The sequence below is a fragment of the Panthera pardus genome, unplaced genomic scaffold (assembly GCF_024362965.1).
Source record: "Panthera pardus isolate Hobbes unplaced genomic scaffold, ASM2436296v1 HiC_scaffold_12, whole genome shotgun sequence".
Taxonomy (NCBI): Eukaryota; Metazoa; Chordata; class Mammalia; order Carnivora; family Felidae; genus Panthera; species Panthera pardus.
The window spans coordinates 9,348,844-9,364,166 of NW_026526677.1; the positions used below are offsets into that span (position 1 = coordinate 9,348,844).

Consider the following 15,323-nt stretch of genomic DNA (forward strand, 5'->3'; position numbering starts at 1 on the left):
CTCCCCTGCTGCAGGACCAGTACCAGAGCCGTTCCTGCAGTAACTGCGTCCCGGAGCCGCATGGTGATTTAATGCGAGGAAACCTCACTTCTGCAGAGGGTTTCTGACCTGGGCTCCGGATAGACATTCATCCTCTCTAGAAAACCAGAGCGGGAACAAATGGAATTATCCACGCAGGAGTTGTTTCCGCTCCAGTGAGTGTCCCACAATCCTGATGTCAGGGGGCTGGCAGGATCCCCGTCAAGTCACCGCGGGTTCCCGAGCTGGAGGGGAACGCTTCTGGGACCCCGCGCGGCGCGGAGTTGGCAGCGGTGCCACGTCGCCGCCCAGAGGAGGCCCTGGATTGCGGCTCATTCTCACAGCTTACCCTCCGCGCCTTCTACCTCCACGTCGGGACTCGGATTGGCGGTGCCTGAGGGGCGGGCCAGTCGAGAGTCCCACTGCGCAGGCGCGGGCTTTTCCGCGCAGGCCGGCAGGCCCCACCCCTCTCTTTTCCCAATTCGGCGCCGCGGGATACCGAACTGTCGTGCGTATGCCTTCTATGCCGTCCTCGCTTTGCGGCTGCTGTTTCTCCACGGCTCTCCCCTTCCCCCCCTTCTCTCCCGGACGGCTTACTTTGCGGCAGCGCCGAGAGCCCCACCCCCTTTCTCTGCGGAATCACCATGGCGGCTGGGGTAAGTTTGCCGGCTCTGGCGATCCAGGTCACGGTATCCGACGCCATCCTCTGCCCGAGTGGGGCCCTCCGGGGTCAGAGGAGTTCTGGAGCCGAGTGGGGAACTGGTGGGGGGTCTAGAGATCGTACTGTTGGGAGAGCAAGGCTTCCAGGCCCCGGAGGGGAACTGAGGCTGGGGCTCTCGGAGGCCAGAGAGGTGGAAGGGTCTGGGGTAGTGGAGAAAAGAGATGTCAGATCCTGGCCGTCTGGGGCCTGAGAAGAGGGTTCGGGTTCACTGCCGCTTCGAGACATGGTATCCGGGCAGGTTGACAACTTTTGTGACCGTTTTGTGGGGCACCAGCAGGGACTGGGTTAAGACGAGGGTCTTTGTGGGCAGGTACGGCTGTCTCCGGTTAAGGGTTCATCATCGGGGAGGTTGGAGAGTGAGAGGAATCCCCGGACGGTGGAGTCAGCCCAGCTGGACCGTTAAGAGAAGGACTAAGAGAAGGAGAAGCTACTGCCAGGGAACTCACTGCGGGACGGGACGGGCGGGGGTGGGGGGGACGTTAGCGTGACAAGAGGGAACGGGCTTTTGGGGAGACCGAATTGATTTGGGAGGAGAGGATGCCATTCGGTTTCGCCTGGCTGTTCTGAAGGGAACTTGGAAACGGTCGGTGTGTGTGATAAACAGTGATGGTGCTTTAAAGGGATGAGCGGCTCAGCGGTGGAGTAGGCAGGTACTCGCCAACCATCAATGAATGAAACCAGGGAAAGGAGGAGTGTCTGTTTGTCGGCAGGTGGAGTCTGCGGGTGCTGGAAGTTCTGGGTTTCTTGAAGATACATTTGAGGGGATGAGAGTGCTTCTAGAGCTGTCCTTAGGGAAGGTCAACCCTGTCAACAAGCTTTATTTAGCAGTTGGTGTGTAGTTCTGTCCCCGGTATTTCAGAGGACTCTGATTACACATGACACATAGAAGAGAATTTGGTTTACCAGAGGGAGTTGAACGGATTGGGAATAACTCAGGGAATTTATCCCTGGAGGTGACATTTAGAACTGAGACCCTTCTGTCATTAATAGTCTCCATCTTCCCCTCCCCCCACAGACCCTGTACACATATCCTGAAAACTGGAGGGCCTTCAAGGCTCTCATTGCTGCTCAGTACAGCGGGGCTCAGGTCCGCGTGCTCTCCGCACCACCCCACTTCCACTTTGGCCAGACCAACCGCACACCTGAATTTCTCCGTAAATTTCCTGCCGGCAAGGTGAGTAGGACGGTGGAGAGGGGTCTCCGGACCTGAGAATCCAAGGAGGCCTGAAGATGGCCTCCATCTTTAAAAGGGCGCTTTCCGTATTACAATTTATTTATTTTTTTCACATTGCATTGACTTAAAAAATTTTTCATTTTGAGACAAGTGTGTATTTGCACATAGTTGGGAATAACGCAGAGCCTGTTCAGTGACCTGTTGTAAAATTCACAGGTTTCTTTATTCGTGGGAGAGAGAATGAGTTTTGACTGTTTTTAGTGCAAATGTATCCGGTATCTGCCATGAGCTGACCGAGGGGCTTTTAGAGATGGGTAACTAACCATACTAAACAGAGAAGAGATCCGTGTAGTGTGGGGAGTACCGCCCTGCTTTCAAGAATATGGAGAAAAGAGACACCATTTAGTTTCTGGTCTTTTGCCTATTTGATTGAGGGATTTTACAGAAGTGTTTGATAATATCTAAATCTTTGGGTTTTCCATGTGAGTTCAGATACCAGGGATACCAGGTAACTTAAATATTTTTGGTGCCGGGGTTTCCGATGATATCAGTAGTTCGTGTCAGTAGTTGCTTAGTAAGGATCATCAGCCTTAGAAAAGAACTTTCATCCCAAACGACTCTAGGGCCTGGGATTGGCTAGTGAGAAATTACTGTGTACTTTACTTACTTTTTTTTTTTCATCCCACTCCTCCTTGACTGTTTTATCCCAGGTTCCAGCATTTGAGGGTGACGATGGATTCTGTGTGTTCGAGAGCAACGCCATTGCCTACTATGGTAATTTGCGGTGGGAGTGGGAATGGGAAGATCTGGAATGAAGGAGGTAGGAGAGGATAAGGGTGAGCTGGAGTGACAGGAGAGGCATGTTCATGGGCTTGGATTGGTGTTGGCATGACCCCAAAGTTCTGACCTTTGTGCTCTGCCTCTGCAGTGAGCAATGAGGAGCTGCGGGGAAGTACTCCTGAGGCCGCAGCCCAGGTGGTGCAGTGGGTGAGCTTTGCTGATAGCGACATAGTGCCCCCAGCCAGCACCTGGGTGTTCCCGACCTTGGGCATCATGCACCACAACAAGCAGGTAAGCCTTGGAACTGGGGGAGAAGCCGGGGGCAGGGCTGGCATCAGCTCCTGAGTGTCGGGAGTAAGGAATTAAATAGATTGAGGAGAGGAGCCGCTGAGAACATACGGATGATAAAAGACCTAATCTCTTGGGCGTGAGTTTGGAGCACTGGGCTGTTGATGGTATCCGGGTTGTTTTGTCACATAGACCCAGTGGAGGTGGTGCCTGTCACGAGTGAGATTCCTGCTGTAGAAAAGCTATACCCAGTGGCAGGAGGGTGGTTAAACCGGGTGACCTCTGAGGTTCCTTCTCAAATCCAAAAATACAGGACTGTGGTCAGTGTAGTGGGAAATTAAGCCAGACTGCACCATGAAGAAATTTGACATCGAGAGCTTCAATGTCTGATAACATTTGGAATGATCCTAGAGTCTGACTCCATTGCAAAAGGGTTGGGGATGAGCCAGAACTTAGTAAGTGAAATAGTTATCTTAGTTCGATCGTTGGGGGAGGGGAGCAGGGAAGGGGGGGGTTACCCACTGTTAAGTTTGGTCGTTTGAAATCAATAGGCCACAGAGAATGCAAAGGAGGAGGTGAGGCGAATTCTGGGGCTGCTGGATGCTCACCTGAAGACGAGGACTTTCCTGGTGGGCGAACGTGTGACACTGGCTGACATCACAGTTGTCTGCACTCTGTTGTGGCTCTATAAACAGGTGACGTTTATAAAGAATCTGGGTCGGCAGAGGGTAGGTGGGGTTAGAAATTAAGGGATGAGTCTGATGAGTCATTTCAGGTAACAGCTCGACTCTAGGAATTCCAGATTTGAGTACCATGCTGCTTTTCCCCTTTCTGAGAAGTCTGGTGATGTTCTGTTGTCCTGATTTCTCTGTGGCAGCTAAGATGTTTCGTTTTGTTTCCATATTTCTTGGGAAAGCCAGCTGTGCTTGGTTGTAAAGACAGAGCTGGTCGCTTCATCAAGAAGATCTTGTGGAGGCAGAATTAGGTTCGGTTCTTGGCTTCGTTACTTACAAGTTGTAGGTAGAGGTGAGTGAGAGCGACTGAGAATTCATTTAGTCCTTTTTTCTCTGTAAGCTATAAAACCAGGGTGGTAGTAATTACTCTGAGGTTATCAGGTCAAAGAAAATGACGTGTTGCTGGGTCCCGAGCAGCAGCTCTCGGACTGACGCTGGTCCAGAGCAGTAGTGTGGTAACTGTAAAGAAAAAAAGCACCTACTTTGTGTCAGACATGGTGCCAGGGGCCTCGCAGGCATCATCTTAGTCTTGCTCTGCTGTGCGGGTGAGGAGAAATTCGCACCTGGTCCAAGGGCACGTAGCTGATAAATGGTGAAGGATTTGAACCCAGCACTGCAGAACCAACACTGCTGGCTGCTGTGCTCTGTCTCTGTGCCAAGGTCACTTTCCCTCTGGTCTTAGCAAGCTACAAGATGGTAAATGAGTTGGTTTATGAAGCTGAGTTTAGTTTAAGGGACCGTGTAATGTATTGAAATACTTTTTTGCTTTTGAATTTTTATTTACTTATTTTTGTTACTGAACATTCTTTAGTTTCTGAAGTTTGGATCGTGTGGTTAACATAGATGGTATTTGTTAATCTTATTTATTTGGCAAAACGAGTAATTGATAGCTCTGTGTGTCTGCGCTTTTTTTTTTTTTTTAATTTTTTAAATGTTTTTTACTTAGAGATAGGGAGGGAGACACAGGCTCTGAAGCAGGCTCCAGGCTCTGAGCTGTCAGCACAGAGCCCGACGCGGGGCTCGAACTCACACACTGTGAGATCATGACCTGAGCCGAAGCTGGGAAGCTCAATTCCCAACTGATTGAGCCACCCAGGCACCCCACCTTTTTTTTGTTTATTTTTGAGAGAGAGAGAGAGAGACACACACACACACACACACACACACACACACACACACACACACACACGGCATGAGTGGGGGAGGAGCAGAGAGACAGAGACACAGGATCCGAAGCAGGCTCCAGGCTCTGAGCTGTCAGCAAGAACTATGCGGGGCTTGAACCCACAAACCAGAAGATCATGACCTCAGCCAAAGTCAGTTGCTCAGCCATTTGAGCCACCCAGGCATCTTCCCCTCCCCCCCACCACCTACCTACCTTCCTTCCCTTCTTTCCCTTTCTTCCTTTCCTTTTTTTAAAAAAATTTATTGAAGATTGGAATATGTTGGTGTGAATTGGCTTTGTAAAAGAAGTAAGGTGCCGGGGGCGCCTGTGGGGCTCAGTTTTTGTTAAGTGTCTGACTCTTAGGTTTCTTTGTTGTTGTTGTTGTTGTTGTTGTTGTTGTTGTTGTTATCTTGACTCTTAGTTTTTGCTCAGGTCATGATCTCTTGGTTCATGAGTTTGGTTTGTGAGTTCCAGCCCTCCTGCTCTCAGTGCAGAGCCTGCTTAGGATTCTCTCACTCCCTCTTTCTCTGCCCCTCCCTTGCTAGTTCCTCTCTCTTGCTCCCTCTCAAAATAAATAAGCTTTAATAAAAAAAAAAAAAAAAAAGGAGTCATGTGCCGTGTAAACATTTGTGCTAGGTAGATTTGTAGTAAATGAGGGGTGGGATCAAGCACCCGTTAAATTGGACTGTACTGTGAAAAAGAGGAAGGTGAGCAGGAAGTAGCCCCCCAGGTAAGAGGGGACTCTAGGGAGCTGCCATCTGGGGGCTTGAGAGGAAGGTGGAGCTTTGATCTAGAAAGAAACAAGGGTCTCTGGCTTGACACTCTTCGGGACCTTTCTCTCCACTGACTCGGTTTCCACCCTTCTGTTCTGACAGGTCCTGGAGCCGTCTTTCCGCCAGGCCTTCCCTAATACCAACCGCTGGTTCCTCACCTGCATCAACCAGCCCCAGTTCCGAGCTGTCTTGGGGGAGGTGAAACTCTGTGAGAAGATGGCCCAGTTTGACGGTAGGTCGGAGCAGGGGGAAGAGCCGTGCGACCTGACGCAGGGGCTGGTTCATTCAGTCTCAACCCTTTGATGTTCCATCAGGCTTTTGGGTTATGTGGACCCACAGAATGTAGGGTATCCCACATAGTGACCGATATTTCAGGAAACTTGTTTCATAAGCATACGTACCCTCCCTTGTTCGTATTCACGTCTAGCAACAGTGGTGCGTGTTTGTTGCCGAGGGTCGTGTTCTTGGCTTGGGGACGTATGGGGAACTGATGGCAGCGCAGGGCCTAGGCCCCTTCGTAGTCCCACCCAGCAGTTTTCCTCTGTTACCCTGCTCACTGCCTGGCTTTAGAGGCACATGGAAAGAGGCAGGACATTGAATTCTCTCCCTTCCTCTGTACCAGCTAAAAAGTTTGCAGAGAGCCAGCCTAAAAAGGACACCCCAAGGAAAGAGAAAGGTTCTCGGGAAGAGAAGCAGAAGCCCCAGGCTGAGCGGAAAGAGGAGAAAAAGGCCGCTGCTCCTGCTCCCGAGGAGGAGATGGATGAATGTGAGCAGGCGCTGGCTGCGGAGCCGAAGGCCAAGGACCCCTTTGCTCACTTGCCCAAGAGGTAAGGATACTGGAGAGTTAGGGACCCAGGAAGGCCAGTTTGTCCCTGTGCCTGTTCCCCTTACACAGCAAGGGCCCAGAGTTTTAGGGTGTCCGTGCAGGAGTGAAGGATGTTTGTTTGCAAGTAAAGCAACTTCTGAGTTTATTCTCAAGAATTGGGTGAATTTTACAAATTTTTTTTAACGTTTATCTTAGGGAGCGGGGGAGGGGAGAGGGAGACACAGAATCCGAAGCAGGTTCCAGACTGAGCTGTCAGCACAGAGCCTGACGCGGGGCCCGAACTCAAGAACCATGAGATCATGACCTGAGCCAAAGTCAGACGCTTAACTGACTGAGCCACCCAGGTGCCCCAAGAACTGGGTCCATTTTAAAAGTGGAAGGCAGATTCTAAGTACGTTTCTTACATTTGGGAAAAAGATAAGAACTCCCTTTCTAGCAAATAGACGGGGCACAGCATTGGATGTGGAGGTAAAGTGGTCTTGAACGTGCTCAGTCAGATTTGAGAGCCCCCAGAGCTAACAGGGAGAGGATACAGAGAGCCTCATGTCTGCCCTGCTGGGCTGGCTCTGAAGCCCTGACACCAGGTCAGTGTCGTTTGATGTTATTTTTACTGTTTGGATGGACAGACAATGTAAAAATTCTTACTGAGAAAAAGGAGGGTGACCATGGCTCCATAGTGCCTGTCTGGTTCATTTTTGGGGGGGGGAGTTAAACCCCTCAAGGAGAAAGAAATAGATGGGATGGTCGTCACCCCACCCACTTCCAACCGTTTCAGTAAAGGTTGGGGTTCTTGGAAGAAAGCGCGGTCAGAGGAAACTTTCGGGTGAAAATGGTGGGACGTCTAGTACTTGCCCGCTTCTCCAAACTCAAGTTCTCAGTCACTACCCTAGGTCATTCATTAGAATTGCAGGCCTTATGAGGTGCCTGGGTGGCTCAGTTGGCTGAGCATCTGACTCTTGATTTCACCTTAGGTCATGATCCCAGGGTCGTGGGATCGAGCCCCATGTTGGGCTCCTCGCTGAGCACGGAGCCTGCTTGGGATTCTCTATCTCCCTCTGCTCCCTGCCCCTTGCACGCATGCTGCTCGCGCGTCCTCTCTCTCTCTCTCTCTCTCTCTCACTCTCACTCTCACTCTCAAAAAAATTGCAAGCATTATGATACTGGTCTTGTCCGTAGCCACTTCACATATGTAGTTCTTGTTTTTCCCTGCTTTTCTCACCTGCTCACTCTGCCTTTCCCGAAGCTGTCTGGCCTTTCAATAGTTCTGTTAGTGTTTAACAGGGTTCAGCCTCCCTTATTTTGTACTGGTTTTCTTTTCTTTCTTTTATTATTTTTATGTTTACTTATTTTGAGAGAGGGAGTGCTAGCGGGGGAGGGACGGGACAGAGGGAGAGCGAGAGACTCAATGCCAAGCAGCCCGTGCTGGCAGCGCAGAGCCCAGTGTGGGGCTCGAACCCACAGACTGTGAGATCATGACCTGAGCCCAAATCAAGAGTCGGACACTTAAGCGACTGAGCCACTCAGGCGCCCTGTAATGGTTTTTTTATGGGTTAACCCAGCATGAAGGTGCACGCTGCTGGAGGGTACGATAGGAGCGTGGAGACTTCTAAATGACGAGCATCCTAGTGCTGGGTGGTCACCGTTAGGAGCTGCTGTTTCCCCGTTTGGGGAGAAACTTGGAGTGTAGCTCTTAGGCTTAGCAGCTCATACAAGACCAAGGAAGGTTTCGGGTGCAGCTGTTCTTTACAGATGTATTTCTTTTTGAACCGAAGTGACGTACTTTGAACTTAGCACAGGGGCAGGTCAAGAGTTGAATAGGCTTTTTGGCTTGGCGTGTGTGAGTATGCTCTGATAACTAACCCGAATTACATATGCTGTTGTAACATAGACACCGTTAATTTTTAGAGATTTTCACATATATTAGGTCTGTATACTCTGGGCAGAAAACAAATCAATAAACTGAAAATCTTTAATAAACTTTGCATTTCTTCTTTTGGGGAATGTTGGTTAATACCAATTTGTTGTATTGCCATGACGCTCTACTGGGCTGCCTACCTAGATGATTTTTCCCCTCGATTTTTTTTTTTTTTTTTTTTTTTTATGTTGAGAGAGCGCGGGAACATGTCTGTGTGTGTGTGCACACACGTGAGCATGAGCTTGAGCGGGGGTAGGGGTGGAGACAGGGAGAGCGAGAATCCCAAGCAGCCCCATGGAGCCCCAGAGTTCGATCTCCCAAACAGTGAGATGGTGACCTGAGCCGAAATCGAGAGTTGGACGCTTAACTGAGCTACCCAGGTGCCCCTCCCCTGGATTTTTAAGATCACCAAGGTTAGGTCTTCAAAGATGAATACTATTTGTCTCGAGTTAGTTCTAGTCCTTTTAAGGCCTTCCAGCTCAACTTGTTCCAGGAGCTGTTGAGAGCCTGTGGTCATTTGGTTGAGAAATGGATGCAACGTGGTCACAAATTAGAAAGTTCCAACAGTTTGGGAAGGTGTGAAGAAAAAAATCCCCGGTCCCTTTTTTGGGTGGTTGAGATGGAAGCTCCTCAGAGGAGGCCTCTGATGGGTATTTGGGAAGGAACATAGGACCCAGGGTTGAAGTCCAGCCTCTACTGTGCTGCAATGCAACAGTGGGCAGATCCGCACCACTTAATGGTTTCTAACTCCAGGGTTTGTTACTGTTATTTATGTTAGTGAATAATTGGACCAATGAAACATTTAGTAAGGGCTTTTTTTTTTAAATAATTTTTTTGTGTATTTATTTTGAAAGATAGTGATAGAGCACGAGCGGGAAGAGGGGCAGAGAGAGGAGACAAGCCCAAGGAGGCTCTGTGCTGATAGCGGGACTCTAACGCGGGGCTCGAACCTACGAACTGTGAGATCATGACCTCAGTCGAAACCAAGTCAGATGCTTAACCATCTGAGCCACCCAGGCGCTCCAACCATTAAAACATTTGTAAAAAGATACAGATATAGAGTGATATAGTATCAAATTAATAAATTGTAGAAGGCACAAAACTACATACGTCATCTTTGGAAAGTCACCAGTGGCAAGTGTATAAAAATATTAGTTGTCTTGTTTGCTGGCATCGTGGGTTTTATAACTGCAAAGAAAAGAAGTAGAACTGCTACCGTGAGAAGAGGGACCTCTCTGTAGCGGCAGAGCCTTCTCTGCTCAGTGTGCCAGATCTGAGCCAGATCGCTTCAAAAATAATCTGAACCTAAGGGCTTTTCAGCATCCGGACTTGTTCCTGGGCAGTGACTAAGGCCACGGGTGTAAGGTCTGGGGTGGAGTCCCTTTGAAGATGTTCACTGCTTACATTGCTGTCACATTGTAGTGTATGTAACCTGAAGAGGCCAACGGTGGGGGAAGAAAGTTGGGTGAGTCAGTTTTTAAGTGTGACTCAATGGGAAAGCACCCCCCCTCCCCCAGGGGCCTGCCAGGAAGAAAAGGGAGTGTTCATTCTAGGTCTCCGCCAGGGGGCCAGCAGTTCCCTGTGCCTTTCTTGGGGCTGCCTCCTTCCGGCGCGCCCCGCCCCCCAGCAGGTCCCGCCCTCCTCAATCCCAGCCGATTTAGGCAGGGAGCAAAGGAGTGCCCTAGACCCCTTGTTCGTACCCCTTTAGCTCTCTTCCCTCGTAAGGTTGTACCCGTTTGCCAGTCCAGTGACCTCTTTAAACCAGTACATTTTAAGTGAAAATTGCCCTTAGCTTCTTTTTTAGCCTGACCGCCCTTGGTTGCCTCAGTAGGACCTCCACATTGACCTTGCTTTTTTCCCTCCACTCAGTACCTTCGTGTTGGACGAATTTAAGCGCAAATACTCAACGAGGACACCCTCTCTGTGGCGCTGCCGTACTTTTGGGAGCATTTTGATAAGGATGGCTGGTCTCTGTGGTACTCCGAGTACCGCTTCCCCGAAGAGCTCACCCAGACCTTCATGAGCTGCAACCTCATCACCGGTGAGCAGAGGGTGGGTCTAGGAAGAAGGGAGGACAAGGTAGTGGGTGATGTGATCCTAAAGGCAGCGTGTTCTCTCTCACCCCTTCAGGAATGTTCCAGCGGTTGGACAAGCTGAGGAAGAATGCCTTTGCCAGTGTCATCCTCTTTGGAACCAACAATAGCAGCTCCATTTCTGGAGTCTGGGTCTTCCGAGGCCAGGAGCTTGCCTTTCCGGTGAGGAAAGTTGTAGAGGAGGAGTCTGTCTCTTGAGGGTGGGGCAAGGGTATGGGAGACACACTTTTATTCCTGTGCCTTGTAGGCATTCAGGAGAGTTCAAGGAACATGTACAGGAAGGAGCCGTCACAGTCACAGGAGTTTTAGGAGCTGATGACATGTGTCTGAGCTGGAACACATGAGCTGGAACAGGTGTGGGACAGTATCTGATAACCTGACCACATGCTTCTCAACCTGGCCTTTTTTTCCCCAGCTGAGTCCAGATTGGCAGGTGGACTACGAGTCCTATACGTGGCGGAAACTGGATCCTGGCAGTGAGGAGGCCCAGACGCTGGTTCGAGAGTACTTTTCCTGGGAGGGGGCCTTCCAGCACGTGGGCAAAGCCTTCAATCAGGGCAAGATCTTCAAGTGAACATCTCTTGCCGTCACCTAGCTGCCTGCACCTGCCCTTCAGGGAGATGGGGGTCATTAAAGGAAACTGAACATTGAACCCTTACCTGTCCTGCCTCCTTTGTGAGTGATGGCTTCTTCCAAGGGGACTAGTATACGTTAAAGCAGGGTATTTTATGGGCCTGCGGTACCTCCCTTTGCAGGAGAGAAGTCTTCGGAAGAGCAGAAAGAGAGGCCTCTGCTCAGTTTTGACTTTATTCACGCTGCCTCTACCATGATGACCGACTGCTAGCCTAGCTGGGAAAGACTGGGTATAGTTAGGGTGGGTAGGGACATGGAGTTTTGTAGCCACCTTATTGTTATTATTATTATTATTATCATTATTATTATTATTTTTAAGAGAGTGTGAGCAGGGGAGGGGCAGAGAGGGGGAGACAGAATCTGACGCAGGCTCCGGGCTCCATGCTATCATCACAGAGCCTCACCTTGGGGCTCGAACTCCCAAACTGGGGGATCATGACCTGAGCCGAAGTGGGACTCGTGACTGAGCCACCCAGGCGCCCCAAGTAGCTACCTAATTCTTGAGGACCAGATTGCAGACCTTCCCAGTGAAGGGAGAGAGTGCCTGCAAATGGTGCTAAGAACTAACCTACAGTAGTGCACAGTGTCAAGGAACTTCGCGTTATTTCTCACAGATGCCCTGGAAGGTAGGTAGGTGGTGGCATCCAAGGGTCATAGTTTAAATTCTTCAGACAAGTGGGAATACAGGCACAGAGTACTCAACAACAGGCACTGGCCCTCTTGGCCCTAACCTGGCTGTGGATCATCTATGGGGTGTTTTTCTTTTTTTTTTTGGTTTATTTTTGAGAGCGAGAGGCTGCACACATGCAGGTGCACGCACAAGTCGGGGAGGGCAGAGAGAGAAGGAGACACAGAATCTGAAGCAGGCCCCCGCCTCTGGGCTGTCGGCACAGTCTGACGCGGGGCTCGAACCCATGAACCGTGAGATACCACCTGAGCCGAAGGAAGTCGGACGCTTAACCGACTGAGCCACGCAGGCACCCCTGGGGTATTTCTACTCTCTAACAAGGAAGTGGGCTTCGGAGATTTAAGTGACTTGCCCGTGGAGACAGGATTTTGAACGCAGTGGGTGTCACTGACGCCCATGCTCTTAATGTGCCCTGCTGCTTCCTGGAATGTAGAGTAGTCATGATTGCCATCTGAAAACCCTGCTCAGACCTGTGGTTACTGTTTTATCTCCTTTGAGCTTAATTTTTATTCCACCCTTTTCAGAGGTTCTTGTTCCTACTCTCTTTTTGAAGAGCTTTGAGGGTCTCCCTGTGTGTTAACAGCTCAGGGGAAGCTGGAAAGCTCTAGTTGGATTCGTGTTTTGAGGCATATGAAGAAACAGTCGCCACTCAACCTTTGGTCTCTAGTTTATGGTTTTATGTTTTTTTGTTGTTTTTTTTCTGCCACCTTCTTAGTGGGAGAAAGAAGGGCTTAGGTCGGGAGAGGAAGAAGGTGATCTTTCCAGGTACAGACAGGGTCTGGGAGCTTGGGAGAGGGTAAGGCTGTAATCTAGCTGGGGACCTGGACTCCAGTGGGGGTTCTGGGAAGAATGGGCCAAGCAGGGCTGTGGTCTGGAATCCAGCTGGGTGAGGATGGGTCGGTTCTTGCTCCAGTTTGCTCCCTGGCAGATCCTCTTGAGTCGGATCCAAACTTGCCACCTGTCTTGCTTCCGAGCATTCCCGGGCTGCTCTTGGTTAGGATCTACAAGTGCTAGTTGCTGGTGGGGCTGGGCCCTGCGCTGGGTGCTGGGGCCTTGCCGAACCTGTCAGGACTCCCTCCGCGCCACACCTTCCTGGGCCTTCACTTGTGTCATCTTCCCCTGCTTCCCGGTACCCCCCAGTCTTCCCGGGAGCTGAAGATTTACTCAGAAGAGGCCCCGGAGTGGGGGCCATCGGTATCCTGTCTTCCCAGGAGCTGAATACTTAGAAGAGGCCCAGGAGCGGGGCCTCGCTGTGGAAAAGGGGGGGGTTCTGCAGGGTGGGTTAGAGCGCGGGCTGCCGCAGGCCTGGCACCCCATGTGGACTGGGTGGGTCTGGTGGACCCAGCCTCTCTCCGACTGCAGGAAGCGTGACTCATCCTCACGTCCTGCCTCCTGTGCCCCAAACTCTGGCGGTTTGGTGCAGAGAAGGGCGGCCAGGTTGTTGGATGAGGCCGGGCCTGCGCTTGGGGGAGGGCCAGTACCCACAAGCGGAGGTGGGGTGGGCAGCTCGAAGGGAGGGTGTCGAGGCCCTCGGGTGGCTCTCGCTGTTGGCCTCCAAAGCGGGATGAAACTGAAGGGCCCCTTCCCGCCGGGGTGGGCAAGAAAGAGGTTAACGGCAGGAGTTTCTAGCGGCAGATGTGGGGCGGGAAAGAGGGGAGGTCCATCTGGAGTTGGTCGGGTCCCGCCCTGCCCCGGGGAGGCCTGAGTCACCGCACCGCCCCGGGCTCCCCGGGCTCGGGACTCTCGCCCTCCCTCCCCGATCCAGGCCAGGGCCCCGCGCTGGCTGGAGCTCGGCCCGGCTCCTCCGCTCTTCCCGGCCCCGCCCGGCTCGCCCGAGGCGGCCCCGTGAGCGCCTGCGCGCCAGGGGGGACGTCTCTGCCGGGCCCTCTTCCTGACACGCGGGGCAGCAGGCCCGCGCCACCCGCGCACCACCTAGAACTGGCATCCCGGCGCCCACCGTGCGGCGCCTGCCGGCGGGGGCCGAGGTCCCGGGCAGGAAAGGGAAGGGGGTGTTGCCAGTGGGTCGGGGCTGAGAACGGGGCGTGTTCCTGGAGAACTAGGGTAAGATGGACCGAGGAAGCTGTTTATATCCACCTACTGGGCAAAACCTTAGAGCATCCCTAAAGGGAGGTGGAGAAACTAGAGAGGGGTCGTCGGGGCTCAAGGGTGCAGTTGACCGCAGACGAAATCTTTTCTTTCACTTGAATTCCAGTCTCGTTGACCTACAGTGTCCCATTCGTTTCAGGTGCACAGTATAGTGATTCACCACTTCCATACATCATCGCGGGGTGCTCATCAGACCAGGGCGCTCCTTGGTCCCCAAACCCCGTGTCAACCCAACCCCCCACCCTCCACTCCTCTGGTGACCATACCGTTGGTTCTCCGTAGCGAAGTCTGTTTCTTGGTTTATCGCTCTTCTCTGTTTGCTCGTTTGTTTTGTTTCTTAAAGGCCACATAGGAGTGAAATCGTATGCTATGTGTCTGTCTCTGACTGGCTTATTTCGCTCAGCATGATACTATCCCCGCCCTTGCTGCAGATGAAATCTTGCCGGAGCCCCGAGTGTGAATGGGAACGCCTGTATGTATTCAGGTAGTTCCCATTGGTAACTGGTAGATACTGGTCATAAGCAGCTATTTATTTTAGCTTTGTTGGCGCTTCTGCTTAAGTCACTTATTAAAAAGTCGAAAGCCTTTAAAGTTCTTCCAAGAAAGACCTAGATTGTCTTTTTTTCATGTCCTGTTTGAGCTGGAGCTGGACAGCTGCTCGGCACACTGGGTCAGGGCCCATCCCACCAGCTGCCCACATGCCCCAATGTGCCACTTCCCCTTTTGAAAGGTGGGGGGGAAGGGTCTAGAGTGTTGAAGGGAGAGGAATAAAGTGTTTCGGAGGCTCCACCCAGTCATTTCTGAAATTAATACTGTCGGTTTTCATGGCAACCAGCACTCTTTGTCCCCAGAACCCAGAACTTTCCCTCCACACAATCAAATGGGTCTTCCTGGGTGACTCTGGCTTCCCTGCCTCTCCCCACCAAGCTGTACCTACAGTGCAGGGTAATTTCCCCCAGCTTGGCCTGGTCCTCTGTGTGTTTGAGCGCAATTCTGGGGTCCTCACCCTCTCCTCTCTGCCTCCCCTAATGCCGGGGAGCTGAAATATAGGCACTCCTGAAAGGTTAGAGAAACTCCCACCTGCTCCTGTCTGTTTGCTCTAATCAGGCTGGCATGGCTCCCGGAGGAGGCTGTTGTTTTACTCCAGTGGAATACTGGGGTGTCCCAGTGCTTCAGCGCCCAAGGGATGGGTGGAATGGTGGTAATGGCCGCTGCCGGACCCCAGCACTGAACGTCTCATAAGAGAGAGAACGCCATGGGCAGGTGGGACCTGCTGAAATGGCCAAAGTGCCCTTGGTGACCCTGGATCTCTAGATGTATTCCTTGGGGCTCTTTTCATTCTTGTGGCCCCCTCCCCTTTGGGAACCTCCCCCTGCCCCCTGTTTCCCTGATATCCTCAGGATTACAAA

At 51.6% G+C, this 15,323-nt stretch overlaps 1 protein-coding gene across 1 annotated transcript; it reads left to right on the top strand.

Moving 5' to 3' along the window:
• The first annotated feature begins 541 nt into the window (after nucleotides 1-541).
• EEF1G (eukaryotic translation elongation factor 1 gamma) lies at nucleotides 542-11,139 on the top strand. Its single transcript, XM_019414679.2, is given in 11 exon segments — nucleotides 542-674; nucleotides 1,755-1,913; nucleotides 2,624-2,687; nucleotides 2,842-2,984; nucleotides 3,533-3,676; nucleotides 5,756-5,885; nucleotides 6,276-6,480; nucleotides 10,264-10,295; nucleotides 10,298-10,435; nucleotides 10,525-10,649; nucleotides 10,903-11,139. Coding segments are annotated over 11 exon segments (1,311 nt in total). The 5' UTR covers nucleotides 542-662; the 3' UTR covers nucleotides 11,062-11,139.
• The last annotated feature ends 4,184 nt before the right edge of the window (nucleotides 11,140-15,323 follow it).